General features: G+C 33.7%; 1 protein-coding gene across 1 annotated transcript; it reads right to left on the minus strand.

The window, feature by feature from the left end:
• Positions 1-1,233: 1,233 nt before the first annotated feature.
• Positions 1,234-13,955, minus strand: LOC127724226 (sacsin-like). The gene is made up of 2 exons (XM_052231124.1): positions 4,478-13,955; positions 1,234-3,315 (listed from the first exon to the last, which is right to left on the minus strand). The coding sequence occupies exons 1-2, from the start codon at positions 13,934-13,936 to the stop codon at positions 3,037-3,039; spliced, it is 9,738 nt and encodes a 3,245-aa protein (XP_052087084.1). The 5' UTR covers positions 13,937-13,955; the 3' UTR covers positions 1,234-3,036.
• Between the last annotated feature and the right edge of the window lie 3,910 nt (positions 13,956-17,865).

A 17,865-nucleotide genomic window follows, 5' to 3' on the forward strand; every position in this document is an offset into this window, starting at 1 on the left:
AGCTATACATATAAAACACAATAAAAAAAACACAACTTTCATTTAAAAAATTTCATATTGGTAAAAAGTGGTTTGTGTGTTATTCAATAATATATAAGTTGCATAAAAATACTTTAAACATTTAACTGTGGTACGTTTGTATACAGAAGCTTTATATTTTCTTGACTCCATGCACATAGTTGCAATCAGTTTAATAAGATTGGTTTAAATGCTGTTGCATTGAATATGATGCATCCTGTAGAAGATACTAACCATAATGATATTATGTATCAGATGCATATTTATTTTGGGAACATCAAAACATGTAAATTCCCAAATGAATCAAAATATTAAAAACTAAAGATTTTTATATCAATTAGAACTGAAGTCATTGACCCAACAGCTCATAATGAACAGAATTTTATTTCAATAAGACAAAGGGAATAAGACTTTTGTGACTTTGAGAAGAAGACCAAGAAAAGAAGCGCTGTTCTTTTGTGATTTGTTTTTGCTGTGCAATTACGGAACTTGGGTCATAGATGATAGCCCATATCCTTTGTTTTTCTGATACCTTACAATGCTTTACTTTTGAAATTTTACTATTTTTCAGGAAATTTAGAAGAATGAAGTGGAGGGCACAAGTGATTTTCTTCCATTATAATTTCTGTTATTTTACATAAAGCTTCATTAGAGACAGCACCTTTTCCTGGTATCCATATCACAAGTTGGAAACGATCACGTGTGTGTCCCTATTTTTGGTATAAATTTTAGAACTGAAAGACCGACACCATCATACAAGGGCTAACAAAGACTATAAATGTATTGAATGTCTGTTTAATAATAATACTTAATAACTGTAAACCTTTGAAGGTATATGATCGTCGACCTCGACGACACAATATTCAATCAACTGATAAAACAGAGTTCGCCTATTTTACATCGATCGTGCCAATATTTTACCATATTCAACGGTATCAGTACCATACATTAAATTGCCAACCGGTTGTTAATTAATGAAATGAAATTAAAAAATCAGAGCAAAAGTGATTTGCATTCTCTACAAATCATTAATGCTAAAGATACTGTAAAGCTTCAGTGTGAGTCAAGGCTCCGTCTTGAAGGCCATACTTTGACCTATAATGGTTTACCTTTTACAAATTGTGACTTGGATGGAGAGTTGTCTCATTGGCACTTATACCACATCTGCTTATATCTATATAATACATTTAAATGATAGAAGAGGGGACACTCATCAAAGATGACGCATTGTTAGATATTTTATTATACTGTAAGTTATTAACAAAAACACAATAATGACATAAAAAGTAACAAATGAATGATATATATAAATTGAAAATGCTGAACCGCCGTGATCAAACTCAAGTTAAATGGTCTGCTACTGTGTTTATTTATTATATAATGTACAGTTATCTTTCTAAAAATAAATAAACGGGCGTGCTGACGGTTTTTGCGTGAAATATTTTATTTGCTGCTAGTTTTGTTCTTCAATTCTAAGGCACGTTTTCAGGTTTTGGGGTCTGAAAGGTTATTTTTTTTTAAACGAGACAATTGTGGTACAATCGACAAACAATTACAGTGGGAATTTTTGTATATATTGAGTACGTTTGTCGTTGCTAAGTCTATTAATTGTCTTATATTCTTTTATTAATTCAACTCTATTAGAATACAAAAAACATATTATTTTACACAGTATTTTACATGGCAATAAAACCAAGGAATTTTCAAGATTTCTGGTAAGGATTAACAGCTTCCTTATCACCACAGATTATCATGGTACTAAAATAGTCAAAAAGTCATGATCAGCGTTAAAATAAACCTATCTTCATTATGTCCATCATACAATTGTTTGAGTCAGAACCTGAAATTCTCAGATGTTCAATCCCGACGAAGAAATAATGTAATATAAACTTTTATGATGATCAACATAATTCTTATCGTATAACCTCGGTCTGCACAAAAAAAGGAGTTGCAATTTTCAAGATTAAAGTTGATAATTCCATGATTAAAGTTGATAATTTCAAGATTTAAGTTGATTAATTCAAGATTAATGTTTGATAATTTCCAAGATTAAAGTTTGAAATTCCAAGATTAAAGTTGAGAATTCCAAGATTAAAGTCAACAATTTGAATAAAAAAATAAAAAAAGGATGGCTCTAATACGCTTCCGTACAAAAGTTTGTATGCAATGATATATATCATATTGCACTAGTGCAAGTAAAGCTTCTAATTAGTGAAGTCATTGCTAACAAATTATAATATACATAGTTTTTCGACCTTTTTTTCTCTCAATAAAAGGGTTATTTAACAATGTTTAATGGATAAGGGTGAATATTATCACATGTAGAATATGCATTGCTTCGCAAGCTCGTGCAAAATAATGATCTACTCGGAATAATATTCAAAACTATCTATTCAAAAAGCGTATAAATTAAAATAATCATAACATAAAGTGATCGATAAGCATTTTAGTATAAGGTTCTAATTATCATAGAGTAAATTATTGTATATTAAGATTTGGTATAAACATTTTTTTTCATCAAAATTTCATAGAGGCAAAAACATAGCGAAAATTGTTTCTGAAAAACTATATTATACATGTAGTTATGGGAAAAAAATGTTCGAAACGGTTACATTGTGTAACTGCAATGTTAACCGTTACACACGTACATAATTTTGTTCGATACTAAAAGTTAATGCGATACCCTGTTTATACTAGGTTAACTTATTTTAATATATGTGATGAAATGTATTCTTCTGATAAATACTATTAGAACTCTAAGTTTCCTTAGTTGGAGGGACTTAGACAACCATTATATACACTTTGTAATAACGAGCAATCAGTTTTTGTAATTTGGTAACGCACTATTAAAGTAAAACGGTCTCATTGATAAACATTATGTTAAATTTACAAATACCAACAAAGAATACACTAACTAAATATGTATTTTCAATTATAGTATATTTTTGATACGTTCTCATTGTTGTCTTTTCTCTAATTAGTGTCATAATTGTAAAGACGTTTTAACTAAATCTTATTTTATTGAACTCTTTGTGATACGAACGAAATAATGTCACTAGCTATGCTGAGACATTGGTCAGCATCTTGTTGACTATAAATTGTTGATGGAATATCATCACCACTGATCTGATCAGGATATCTCATTCGGGTGTGATGTCCAACAACACTAACCATAGCCCTTGCAAGAACGGTTAGTTCTTCTGGCAAACCGTTTGCAATTGAAGACAGTTCGTGACTGTTAGATACATTATTTGCGTCCAAATTGTACCACATAGCTTTCAGGGCCTTCTCTGCTGACTAGAAAATATAAAAATATTACGTTTCAATTTGATGCGTCCGGTTTGATGATAATTCATAACCATTTGATAAACGAAGAGAGAACTCTCCGTAATTCATGCACATTATTTTCTATAATAAGAACATAATTATAATCATAAACTATCGAGAGCATGACTTTAATTTATCTATTAAATTCCCTTAGTTCAGCAGCTTTACTTAACTATATTTAAAACACAGTCATGAATACAGAGAATTGAGTTGCTATTTAAATGCGATCAACAAACCAAGCTACATATACCTCGGTACTTAGCATCTTTTTCAGAATCATCGTGTTTTTATTAAGCACGATTCGTGGATTCCTTAATATAAAAAGAAAGTATTCAGAATCAATAAATTTAAATATACGTTGAACATTTCCTCTTCATGAAAAAGACCTACCTTTTCGGTTTATAGTTAAGATGATTTCGAATGAAGAAAACAGTTATGATTCCTTTTACATGGACCGTTCAATACCAGCAAGTGGAAAGCCAAAATAATATACATGTAAAAATTAAGGACCCATATGATATAAAGAGATCTAACAGCAACAGCCAAAATAATACAAGGTCAACTTTGCCTCAAGAAGATGGAACCTTAAAAAGTATTCAACGGAAAATCAGAATAAAACAAAAATGTATGTCATATATCATATCAGTGGCGAATGAATATGTGAATCTCCTAAATCGCTCAGTCGGTCAGTTAATTTCTTCAAAACACTGAATACCAAAGTAAATATATAACCAGATTTTGTGCACAAATAATAAACTCTTTGATCCTTGAATACAATTTCAATTGAAGGAACCTTTTTTCATTTATCTTGTATTAGACAATTACCATGATTTAGATCCATGAGAAGTTTAAATTATTCAGGACTCTAGTTTTTTCTCGTTTAAATAATGTCCCATTTTGTTATGTGTGGGTCTTTCATGCCTGACTAAAGGATATGGGTTTTGCTCATGGTTGAAGATCGTACGTTAACACATAGTTGCTATCATCCACGACATTTGAACTATTGTGGATAGATGTCTCACTGACATTTATACCACATCCCTGTACTTTAAAATAAAGTTGATACAGATAATTGTCAACAACTTACTGTATGCATCTTATATTTGGCAATGTGATTTCGAAATTGTCTTACCTGATGACAATGGTAGCATATCCAGTTGAATGCTGGAATAGGTGTTGCATAAGGATTTAATGCCTCGGCTGCTTGTCGGTCACACTTAGCCTGTCTCAACCATTTGCGAGCAACTTTAGGTATTGGAATTTTTTCTCTATTTACCCCATGAGTAAAACGGTTGTGTGATGAAAAACTGTTTGAATTATTTTTAGGTGGCGGTGCAAAATAAGGAGAACTTGGTATATCTTCACCCTTATATCGAGATTGCCTGTTGAACTCTTCGTCAATGATTTTACCATCCTTTAGATCACGTATGAGACTTTCGATGAATTGGAAAACTTGGGTTGTTTTTTCTTCGTTTCCAAAGTTTTGATCTGGATGCCATTTAGCCCGAAGTCTTCGTATTAACAATCGGCGTTTTGTTTCATCGGTTATTTTCAAAATTTCAATAAAATGCTCCTTCACTTCGTTTAATAATTCATCGACTGTCTGCGAGTTGGCAGAGTGAAAGGCATTATCTGTTGGTACAACATCTTTAGATTTCGAAGTTAAGGCTCTCTTTCTTTGAAATTTGAATATCTTATATGCTGGGATCTGTTTTTCTTCTGTTTCACCAACGTCTAATAAATATACCTTCTCAAATTGCGCAATATTGCAGTTTCTTGAAAGGTTTTGCGAATCATTAATGCAATTTATTACTTTTGCATAGATATAAACTGGGTCAATGAATTGTCCTGTGCTGTTTTCCTCCTCTTCATAAAGCAAAAGAGCAACGTAATCATTCATTGCAAAATCAGAGTTATAATTGTCAAGCAAGTAGTGTAATGAAAGTGGAACATATGTTCCGGGATCTGGATATATATCAGCAGATACATTCTTAGAGTTTAAGTGAGCAATACTTTCCATATCAAACTTGTCCTTAATTAAGGCTGGATTAGAAATACTGTGCAGAAGGATTTGTACGAAGACCAAGTTTTTTTGAATTTTGTTCACAGTGATTTGTTCAAGAAGCTTTACAAAAGCAAACTGAATACTGTTTAGCCATTCGTGTAGATCCATTTCATTGTCTATACAGTATAATATCCAGGACCGGGTATCATCAATCATCACGGACTCCACAAAAGCGTTCTTTCTTTCTGTACTCTCTTCAAGTTGCCTCCCTTCCAATAATAGTACAGTTTCTAAATCTGACACTTGTTTAACTTTAATTTCACCAATACTTTTTGCTATTATACCTTGTTCATGTTCATTAAAATTCCAAGTACCATGGTTAATGTCTATTTCTGAAGGATGTTTCAATCTTTCATCAAAAACCAAACGAAGTAAACCTTCAATAAATTCATCGGTTTTGATAAACCTAGATAACATTTGAACTTTATCTCCAGTATAACATTCCAATGCATTAAAAATTGTCTCTGTTAAAAGTTCAGACAAAAATTTAGGTTTATTCTCATCTGGTAAAGATTTAAAAGAATAAATTGAAATTTCTTGCAAACCAAGTTTCTCAAATCCGGCAAAAAACATGTTGGTTGTAAAATGTTTCGCTCTTTCTTCCATTCTATTGTTGTCAGATACTATCAATGATTGCGATGAGTGTAATATGAAATCACGATTCGGCAAGAACAAATCAGTTATGCTGAAATCAACAGACATTTTTAATTGAAGATTCAAAAACAAATTACGCACTGCTGGAACAAGAATATCTTTCCTCTCATTTGGTCCAAGTATGGTTGGTTTGCCGTTATCTCCCAAGCTGTCATTATGGAGGCATTTGAGCACCTCTGCAAAATGAAATGATGATGCTTTTGCTGTTGAACCGAGACTTATAAAAAGATCCATGCAACCTCGGTAAACAACAGGAAGACGCATTAGATAAGGTTTAATCACCTCTTTTTCTTCTAGTTGCATAACTATTTGTTGACATAAAAGACATATTGTAGCCTCTTTAACAAAAACTATTTGTGTTGTCTTTAATGTCAGCAAACTTGTGTTCATAAGTCCATTATTTTGCAAATACATATAATGCATTACAAACAGATCTTCAAAAAATGATGCAGTGTTATCTGTTATGATTTCTAATTCATTGGAACATTTTTCATGGACGGAAACAGCAATATTTTGTAGGTTTTGTACAACGTGTTCAACTGCTGGCGAGACACGAACTCCTATAGCTGTGTATACTTCATTCGTGGTACACGTTACATAGTCTGGCATTAGATATGTTGATGTCCATACAAGCTTCATCGCATTCGTGTCATACAATGTACATTCATCAAACGATACCAGCTTTCGACGGTCATACTGTTCATAAATCCATGACAGACGATGATCAATGTCCAATTCAAATGGTTCTATAAATCTGATCGACTTAACTTCAGACAAGCGTGTACAATTCAACTCTTCGAGAATGTCTGCGCGGTTCATCAAATGCATAACTAACAACTTAGACTTGCACTTTGTTTCCAAAGACAATGTTTGCAGTCCCTCTCTCGCAACCTCTTTTGCAAACATAACTACCATTTCCGGAGTAGCTTCCATTTTCATTCCAATGATTTCCATGAAACATTCCCACTCTTTTCCATTATATGGAGACGGAGGAAATGTGTCATCTTTGCACATTACACTGAATAGCTTATTATGTGGATTGCAAAAATTCAATGCACAAAGTAAAACATTGTTTTTAAACAAGAAAGGGCATCTTGATAATTCGGTTATCAAGTGTTTCAGTGTAGATTTAAATTCGCCGTCTATTCCTTTCACAAATATTTTATCTCTGATGTACTCTAGATGTTTAAAGTGTGCCACTTGTGGCATGTTTTGAAAGTTTGGTATGATGTATTTCGAATAAAGTTCACATGTGTTGCAAGCTACAAATCCAAGTTTAATATGAAGATGTGTTATTCTTGTTATCTTCTTCAAAAGTACGATACCCGATGAATTTGCCCATTCTTCGATTCCAACAAACGGGATATTGGTTGGTAAAACCAGGACTGTAGTGTAATAACTTTCTACATTTGTGTTATATCCACTAACTGTAATAAACACGGGGATGCTCCGTAGCTTTTCCAAGATTTTATTGATAGGGTATTCTAATTCAAACGTCTCTATATTATCATTAATGTATTCTAAGATTGCAGAACAGTCATCCTCAGATATTGCTTTCTTGTGACTTCTAAGGTTGTGAACAAGACATTCAAAAACATCTAATGAATTATCACACGATACCACTAATCCTTTTGCTACTTTAAATGCTGCTTCAAAATGTTGTAGCTTTTTTGTAATTTTATTTTCCCTCCAAAATATACGAGTGTCTAATTCTGGCATTTCTATCCTTTGTAAAGCGTCATGCAGTGGTTTATCAATTGTAAAGGATTCTCTATAAATAACGTATTTAGACATTCCAATCCTTTCAAGTTCATATTGTTGACCTCTACGTATAGGAAGTAAGTACCATTTTGACAAAACATGTGCAATAGAATCATTTTCGTTATGTTGCTTAGAAGATTTAAGCGCAGATAGAACTTCTGCAAAATAGTCCCATACACCTCTTAACCAATTCTGATTCGGAATGCTTTCTTTGGCTGGATTCCATGGAAATGATGTGTTTGACTCTCTGTACGTCCGGCGACATATAACATCTTTTATCAATATCTCAAATTCAAGTAAAGTAAACTTTTTCAGACATGGTGATATAATGTCTTTCAGTAGGTATTGTATTTTCTTGTTGATGAACTTTTCTTCTAAACCTTGCATTATGTTACAGTGTTTGGTGACATAGAAAGGTGTCATCTCTGAATATGCCAACAGGATATTATCATTTGTAATGCACAATGGTAATCCAGGCAATTGTTGATTGAAAGAGCTACTTTTTTTGCAAAAATTCAGCAGGTTATCCACATTCAAATTTGTTTTTAATGTTGTACTTCCTAAATCCTTTCCCAGCCCAACTAGCTTGCATGAATCATAGTTCGCATTTAAATGAGACTGAAGAAATGTTACAACAATGTCCGGGGTTACACTTTTTACTTCGAGTTCACATGCCGACATTTCTTCAAAAATACCACATGATAAATCAATCACCTGTAGATTTAGTAATTTCATGAGGCTCACTACTGAGTAAGCATCCAAAGACTCTTTTTCTTCTAAGCAAAAAACTGATGAAAATTCAGAATTTTTTTTCCTCAGACAAATCCAGTCAACATTGCATTTAGTCACATGTATACTAGTATAATCAACAAAGTTAAGAAAAATTTTTGAAATTGTTGGGAACAACTGGATCTCCTCTATAATTTGGCGGTATATTTCAACGCACAAACTTTTCCAATTATTATCTTTTGCTTTCTTTATGGATGGAAAATGTTTAAAGTATTCTTTCAACTGATTTCGGACATGGAACTCACTGTTGACTTTTTTTGTAAATTCGTTACAGATATCACGTCGTTTTTCAAGTGCTGCAATGTACGATGGGGCAATTACCGATGCCATCAGAGTTCGGTTCCATATTACCTCTAGACTTTCTTTGTTATCCTCCCATAAATTCCTTCTAGACTCGTGATTCAGAGCAAAATGACCATTCACATGCATTGGTAGACCAGTTATAATTGGCAATGGTAAGATACAAAAGGCACTGAATTGTAATTTTGCAATGTTTGAGAGAGGAAGTGCAACACCTCCCTGGGGCAAAAGTCCTAAACCACCAGCAGAGTAAGCATTGTGTACTTCTTTCGGAACTACGCCTTTTTTTAATCCAATTGTCTCCACAACAAACCAGCTTTCCTCATCTTGTTCTACGTTTTCATTATTCTCATCAAAAAAACATAAGTGCATCGTTGTCCTTATTTGAACAACGTGTTCAGTTGTTATTTGTGTTCTATTTTTTATTTTTTCTGCAACGTTTAGTCGTTGTTCATGAAATTCACGCTTCTGTCTGTTGTCTTCCTGAGACATTTTTATAGTTACAGAATATTCATTTATTATTTGCCCATTCTCAACTCGTGAAAATAAAACCTTGCGGATATGATTTAAAAAGAACAAAGAACGTCCAGCTTGGGTTTTAAATTTTCCAAGCAATGCTATTATTTGGTCCGTATCCATAGCGTTGTCCGATATCTCTGAAGGTGTTTTTCTAAGAGGAAATCTAAATATTGTACCCTCATCTCCCATAAGACATTCTTCATGATACGGCACAAACACATCGGGGACTGTATCCTTTAGTGCATCCAAGTCACAGTATCTACTACCTGGTTTTCGCTTATTTGCAGCAGTGGCATACTTGCATAACGGATCAAAAATACAAAGAGTTCGATTACCTTTAGCCATCTTTTCTCCCTTGGTGATAAAACTTGGCACATCTGTCAGATGATATACGGCATTAAAACCATCGCCGTACTTCCCTGTTGAGGTTGGATCTTTTCTTTTACTTCCAATTCCTAGCAGTTGAATACATTTTAAGTCATTTTCCGCAAAAGAACTGTTGTTATAAACAAGAACTGATGGTCCCTGAAGCTCTTTGAAATCTCCATCAAACACTTTTGCAGATGAATAGTTATTGAAGTCGGTGACAAAATGAATCTCCGTTGCCCCGGCATCATCAGCATTTTGTAACAACTCTTTAAAAATTCCTTCATCTGCTGGATATCCTTCCAACAATTTCTTTATTCGTGTAGTTAAGTCTTCCGTTTGACCAAATGGCATTTCATTATAGTGTTCTGATATTTTCTTTCTTTTCTTGGATATAATTCCCAAGATATTTGCTTGTGCGCGAGATATGTGTTTACAAGCAAATTTCATAGATTCAGATCTCTCTATTTCGACATCGTCATTGAGACATAATAGATGCACCGGATTTAAATAGTTCGCATCGTCAGGTACCAGAATTTCTCCGTCTTGCAATGGCGGATATAAACCTTCTTCAATTTTCTCTTCTGTCAATGCAATGCACAGAGCACTCAAAAGTGAACAATACTGATGAATATGTTGTTCACCTATGGGTTCTTTAATATCTATCTTTACTTGAAAAGACATAAGAACTTTTGAAATATCATTCGTTGAATATCTATCTTTTACGTCAAGGAAATATAATAATGTTTTACACCTGCTCAAGTATGTATCTTTCTGGTTGATTCCAACAAGATAAGGCAGACAATTGCCATCAAAGTTCAAAGATACTTGATTTGGACTCCACAATGTGTCGTTTATTAACAAACATGTTGAGTTTTGCAAAGGTGCTAATAATGATTGCATTTCCCCTTCGTTTCTATCGATTGACGTTTTGCATTCATTACTAAGCCATTCGAAAATTGTCTCCAAAACAGGACGTACATATTTTACATTCTCTTTATCACACTGCGATATAAGAATTTTTGTTTGTCGTACAACATGGTCCAAGGCAACACCCGTTTTCTTATACCCTTTAAGACCCAGACTTTGCAATATTTGGTCTACATTTTTTGTGTGGATAGCCCTTGTATACACAACTAGATTGGTGCAACAAATTAAATCTTTGCAGTCATCGAAGTATAAATTTTCTGAACATTCCATTGTAAAGAACTGAGGTAAGTGCATCAATGGTGAGACTTGTTTCAGTTTATGTTTTGGTCCACATGTTTTATTCATTTCCTCATTTCCTGCGACTTTCCATTGAAAAGGCCAATTTTTCGGTTTCATCATAACTGGTAGAAATTTGATTTTCGTCAATGCATTCACTAATTCATTGTTCATTTTCGGAGGGGATCTTTCGAAATATTCAAAAATATCCTTGCACCTTTGCATAGCACAGTAAACACACTTCTTAGATATCTTTTCAACTGATGCACATCTATCAACTATAAGACAATCAGGTAGGCTCTTATAAAGCATTCCTAATTTTTTGAAAAGCTCAACGCGGTGTTCAGTTTCCTGCTCCACACTTAAGTCAAGGAAATAAGCATCACCTGGAACAAACAGTTTACTCAAGGAACTTTGCTTTAAGATAATATCAGAGGGTTTCCTCAAAATCCCTCTTGTTGTTGAAAAGCAAGCATGGTTTATGAGTATTTCGTTTATTTTGTCATTGTTTTTGTCAACTGCAAACAATAACAAATTGTTTCGATCTATATCTGAAACTTTTCCTTGATAAACTAATGGTAAAAACACTTCCTCATAAAACATTACTGTGGTAAACAAGGAATCAGTTATTGTATCCCCACAACTCATCGTGAACTGGTGTAGTAACCAATCCGGCATTTGTATAAGGATTTTCCCTTTATCTTTGAGGTACATTAAACTATGTCTGTAGGCAATATGTCCAACATCAGAGTTTGATAATTGTGGGTCCATCATTCTGCAAGAGCTAAATTGTGTCCAATGGTCAAGGTCAGACTGATAAATGACCTTTTGGTTAGACGTCAAAAGTTCAGCTATAAATCTATCTTGTGTTTCTTTATAAATATCTAGGTCTACCACACGAGAATGGAAAACCGGCCACAGTAAATGCAGATCTTTTCCTGGCTTTACATTAATCTCTTGCAAACCCTGCAAAAGAGAAAACAGAGATTTCACAACTGCATCTTTCATGACTGCTCGGTTCCAGTTTAATTCAAAACGTTGTTTATCATCACTCGATTCAATGGAGAGTTGCGTTCTGTCTTGTGTGACGGCAAATGACCCACTAATGTGAAAATTAAAAGGGGTCATTATAGGTAGTGGAAGCACACAAAACAAATGACTAGAATCGTAAAATCCAAACGGTGCATCAGACAATGGAACAGCAATACGTTTTCCGTTGTTGTCCTGTATCATTACAGCAGTAGCTGCTATAGGTAACTTGTGAGCTCCAATATCTTGCATTGATTGTTTTACACATTCATTTGTTCCTGAAGCCCATGAAACCATCCAAGTTGTTTTAGTTGAATTTCCATTCTGTCCATGAAATTGTTTTCCGGTTTCTTTGAATTTCATGACAACTTCAGCACTGTATTGATAAGTGCCAAAATTAGCATTCTTGTCCGATGAATTATTGATTTGTTGTGAACAATGCTTCAGGACTGGTACTTTGTTACGTTTCTTCCCGTCGTTTTCATCTTCTTTATACGTTAACGGGGAGTGCCATTTCAAATTTCTAGAAGCTTGAAAAATAAGTCGTTTTCTTCTGGTGTCGATATCAGAAAGATGAAAAATTTCAATTTCGCTCACGTTTTGAGTAAACAATAAAAGGTTTCCAGCACTTTTTATGAAAATCTCTAACATTTGTCTCATTTCATCGTGATTATAAACTAAGCTGCTTAGTTCACTGCCAGACTGTTGACTAGTTCGGAGAGGCAGTCGAAAAAGTGTTCCGTCAAAATGAGGAATCCTACTGCCTTCAGTGCTTAGGTCACATCCAAATATATTTTTGAATGGTTTGAACTGATCACTCCATTTGTTAAGCATTCTCTGATTTTTCAGTGATTTCATATCAATTTTCATTCCTTTTGTCTTTAGACAGGAGCCCTGTGGATCAAAGATTACCATTATGTCTCCAGATACAAAACTTGGAACATCAGTTAGATTGTAAACCGAACAAAATCCAACTCCAAATTTACCAATTTTAGAAAGATCTTTAGTCACTCCTTCTACCTTCGTTATATTCTTAAAATCGGTTTCACTAAACTGAGCATTGTTGTATACCCAAAGAGCCGGGCCTTGACATTCACTCATCTTGTCATTAAGAAGATTAGTTCTGCAGTCTAGGTTTTCACGTTCGTCATATAAAAAACATACTTTTGTTGCACCCGCATCATCTGCATTCTGAATCAATTCTTTTGGAACAGATAGGCCATCTCTATACCCTTTGAGAAGGGATTTAATTCTGTTGACTAGAGACATTTCTTGTTCCCATTCAAGTACTCCTGTATCCGATAAATAGTGTTCTTCCATTGATTTTATGCCAATGCTTGCTGCAAAAGTTATATCAGGATGGACAGCGAAAGGTTCCTCTTCATCAGTTACTTTAACGTCTTCTGACCAATGACTACTGCGGTAAGCACATTCATGAATGTGTTTAAGTGATAACTGATTTTCCACCTCAGTTTCGACAGGAATTAATGCATTGTAGTCTATTGTACAATGAGAATGGCTCCTCTTGAAGAAAGTAAGAATGTTTATATTATGACGTAAATCCCTCCTATACTCCTTTTCTGTACGAATCTGAATATGGTGTTGTTTAATCTGTTCTTGGACATCTACAAGAAGCTCTGGGGACTGACACATCTTACAACCAAGTCGATGAAAGAAGTCTTTCATATATAAAAATTCACCAGGTAACTGGTAAAGGTACGGTTCAAGGTGTATGTCATCATTGCTGCTGTTTAAGTAAATTTTCTGGGGTTGACAAAAGCCATTTCCTGTCCATACAATGGACCTGTTCTTCATCGATTCAATAAGTGCATTGTCTATTGTTGCGTCGTCTAGAAAACTATATATCTGTTTAACAAAATGATGTAGCTCTGGTTTGTACATTTCATTGTAAGACTTGTCCAGAAGAAGTAACTGTTCAAAGACTTTCATTGGAGGTATATCGCAACAATTTGGATTAAGGTTTTGAATAAAGTCAATAGGCAAATCTGGAAAGAGTGGCATCGTCGAACCGACAAGATTTTCAGCCATGTTAACGACCATCTCATAAGGTCTACAAAGAAAATCTTGACCAAACCATTTCAATACTTTTGGATAAGACTTTGGTTTTCTTAATGATGGAATACAATTCAAGTCGACTAATATATCTTTTAACATCTTTCTGTTGTGACACGTTTCCAGAAGATTTTTATTCTTCATTAATACGTTCAGTAAGCAATTTGCTTGTTCCCTAACCTGAGCATCTTGTCTTTGTGCTGAGGACGCCTTTTGGTTGATACACATGGCAACATCATATATGTCCGTTGCGTTCAAATGTGAGGACGACTTCAGTCCAAACGTTTTTAGAATGTTTAAATAAGCTGTGTCCTGATTTTGAGGGAATTTTCCTTTGTCATTGAACATTTGTACAAGAAGGGGATCTGCTGGATCGAACAATTCATTAGGTGTTTTCAAGAATCCGTTTCCAGATTTAACAAATTCAACCCGTTTGACTAAACACATGATTGCAGTATTGTGTTGGAACAAAGACATATGTTCCATGATGTAATTCATCATTGAATGTTTATGAGTATCGTTGTAGGTCCATGCCCTATCAACTAATTTGTTTAAAATTGGTTCAACAACTTCTGTTAGATTAACTTGTCTTGCACCCAGGCGTATTGCTAAATGGTTCCCTTTGTAGGTCTTGTGTTTGATCATTTTTTCTGGTAAAGGTACAGGAAGCCAATCGTCAGGTGCGACTAGCTGTACATCTTCAACAGAAACAAACTCGTCAGTTTTTCCACACCTAAACATTTTCAACCTTCTTAAAATATGTTCAGCATCTCTTAAGGTATAGTTGGATCCTACAAATTCTACAAATTCTTCCCTGTCTGAACTTTGAACATTGTCGTTGAAGTTTTTCACAAGTTTCTGGCTTAATGCTGCTACAAGTTTCAATACTCCATCAACTGTTGGTCTCTCTACATATTTATCGTAGACTTCGGAACAATAATTAACGTAATGTGGAAGAAAATTTAAAACAGTGACTCCAATTTCATTCAGACATCTCACGACTGATTCCGGCAGAAAGCATCGGTTATCGGCAGCAACAATCAGCGGTTGATTAAGTCTGAGAAGATAGCTACTTCCAGATTTTTTGTCATAATTTGGTAAAATATATAGATTATCGGGAAGACTGATCGACTTCAATTTGAAAAATTCCCAAACAAACTTTAACCAGTTCTCATTCAATAGTGAATGGTTATGCCATCTAACCCTCTTATAGTCTTGACTTTTTCCGAGACACTTTTCTATGGCCTGAGATATGAGTCCAAGAACATCATCTGTTGTCGGCACTGCCAATTGGCTTTTACCTAAAATGAATATTCTACTATAAAATGTACCTGCCAATAAAACAATATGGTTAGTAATATGAATATTACTTAACGAAAGTTTTCATCTACAACATCTAAAAACAATTTAAATCATATTTTGAAAAAAGAGCTCAAATTTCAAACAAACGAAAGTCAAGTTTCATATTGTTATTAATCTGTTTCTTAGATATTGTTATTCTTCTTATGTATATTCTTTCAACGATTAGACCAAACCTAATAAAACTTTACAGAAGGTTGCCAGTGAGATAATTGTAGATGTGCAGGTAGAATTTGAGAGTTTCAAACTGTCAGCTTTATCGTGGGAACCGCAAAATGTGAAGAAATTAAATGATGTAATATTCTTCTGTCTATTACTTTGATTATGTATCAACGAAACCTTATTATTTCTCGACTTAACCTTTTAAAATGTAAACGTATTATAAGTATTTATTTAGAAGAGGTCTAATATGATTTTGAAGTGTAACTGCAGCGGATACTTCTAAGAATAAATTTACAATATACACGTTTATGAAATCACGTAAGTAATAATTTCTTCAACGTTATTGAATCAAACCCAATACAACTTATCGAATATGTTACCTTTAATGCGAAGTGTTAAAGTAAAAACAAAATCAACGTTTTCAAACTGACCACCGCTGTCAAGGGAATAGCAACATTGTTAAAAATTAAAAAAATGTCATTTACTGAATCAAATTTGCATGAATAAAAAAGTATCAATCAAAATACCGAACTCTGCGGCAAATTAAAAAAAACCCTGACAAAACAGACACTCGACTATATCAAATAACGAAACGATACATGTGGATATATTGTTGACAATTGCAATTCTAGTTAACCTTGCCAGATAATTTCATTTGGTTGAATTCTGTATAAAGACTTTTGGCTTTACTTTTAAAACTAGTTATTTTGTGTTATAATCTTTTTATAAGACAAACATGTAACATGTGTAAGTGTAACTACATTTTATGTCATCTATAAATAAACATGTTCATTAGAGTCTGCACATATATATATATATATATACAAGTCTAAATTGAAAATAACGTTCAAACCTATGATTGCGTTGGAAAAAAACCGCAATTTTTATACGTGTGCATGCAAAACAAATTTCTTGATAGAGGGGTCTAAATACAGCACAAACAACATTTTCAAAAGACCAAAAAGTACAAAAGTATATTTTAACAAAACGCATTTGACTAACAGGTCGAACAACAGATGTTCTTAAACCCTGCTGACTGCCATTGGCGATTGACAAATAAACGGATCACAAGATGTTACAAAATAGATCTTTTAAAATTTATAAATTTAATACCAAACAGAAAACAATAAACTTGCGGAAAAGATGGTATACCGCAAACAAAAGGTGCAAAAATTAGTACACCATATCCGGATTTCGACAATTAATGTCTCTTCAGTGATGTTAGGGATCGAAACGGTATTTGGAAGGCCATTTAATTTACCTCAATTTAGGATAGACTCTTGAATTTTGAAGAGTCGAAATATTAGAAATAGGATGAACGGATCATACAAACCCGAAGGAAAATATAATACAAGCCCAAACGAAAAAATATAAACAAGTCTAAATTGAAAACAACGTTCAAACCTATGATTGCGTTGGATAAAATCCGCAATTTTTATACGTGTGCATGCAAAACAAATTTCTTGATAGAGGGGTCTAAATACAGCACAAACAACATTTTCCAAAAGACCAAAAAAAGGGAAAAAGTATATTTTAACAAAACGCATTTGACTAACAGGTCGAACAACAGATGTTCTTAAACCCTGCTGACTGCCATTGGCGATTGCCAAATAAACGGATCACAAGATGTTACAAAATAGATCTTTTAAAATTTATAAATTTAATACCAAACAGAAAACAATCAACTTGCGGAAAAGATGGTATACCGCAAACAAAAGGTGCAAAAATTAGTACACCATATCCGGATTTCGACAATTAATGTCTCTTCAGTGATGTTAGGGATCGAAACGGTATTTGGAAGGCCATTTAATTTACCTCAATTTAGGATAGACTCTTGAATTTTGAAGAGTCGAAATATTAGAAATAGGATGAACGGATCATACAAAACCGAAGGAAAATATAATACAAGCCCAAACGAAAAAATATAAACAAGTCTAAATTAAAAACAACGTTCAAACCTATGATTGCGTTGGATAAAATCCGCAATTTTTATACGTGTGCATGCAAAACAAATTTCTTGATAGAGGGGTCTAAATACAGCACAAACAACATTTTCCAAAAGACCAAAAAAGTGAAAAAGTATATTTTAACAAAACGCATTTGACTAACAGGTCGAACAACAGATGTTCTTAAACCCTGCTGACTGCCATTGGCGATTGCCAAATAAACGGATCACAAGATGTTACAAAATAGATCTTTTAAAATTTATAAATTTAATACCAAACAGAAAACAAACA

This window comes from Mytilus californianus, unplaced genomic scaffold (assembly GCF_021869535.1).
Source record: "Mytilus californianus isolate M0D057914Y unplaced genomic scaffold, xbMytCali1.0.p SCAF_14, whole genome shotgun sequence".
NCBI lineage: Eukaryota > Metazoa > Mollusca > Bivalvia > Mytilida > Mytilidae > Mytilus > Mytilus californianus.

Coding starts and splice junctions, on each gene's coding strand:
- LOC127724226 (XM_052231124.1), bottom strand. CDS start 13,936: ATGTACAAACCAGAGCTACATCATTTTGTTAAACAGATATATAGTTTT. Junction 3,316..4,477: donor TATGCTACCATTGTCATCAG/GTAAGACAATTT, acceptor TATATTTTCTAG/TCAGCAGAGAAGGCCCTGAA.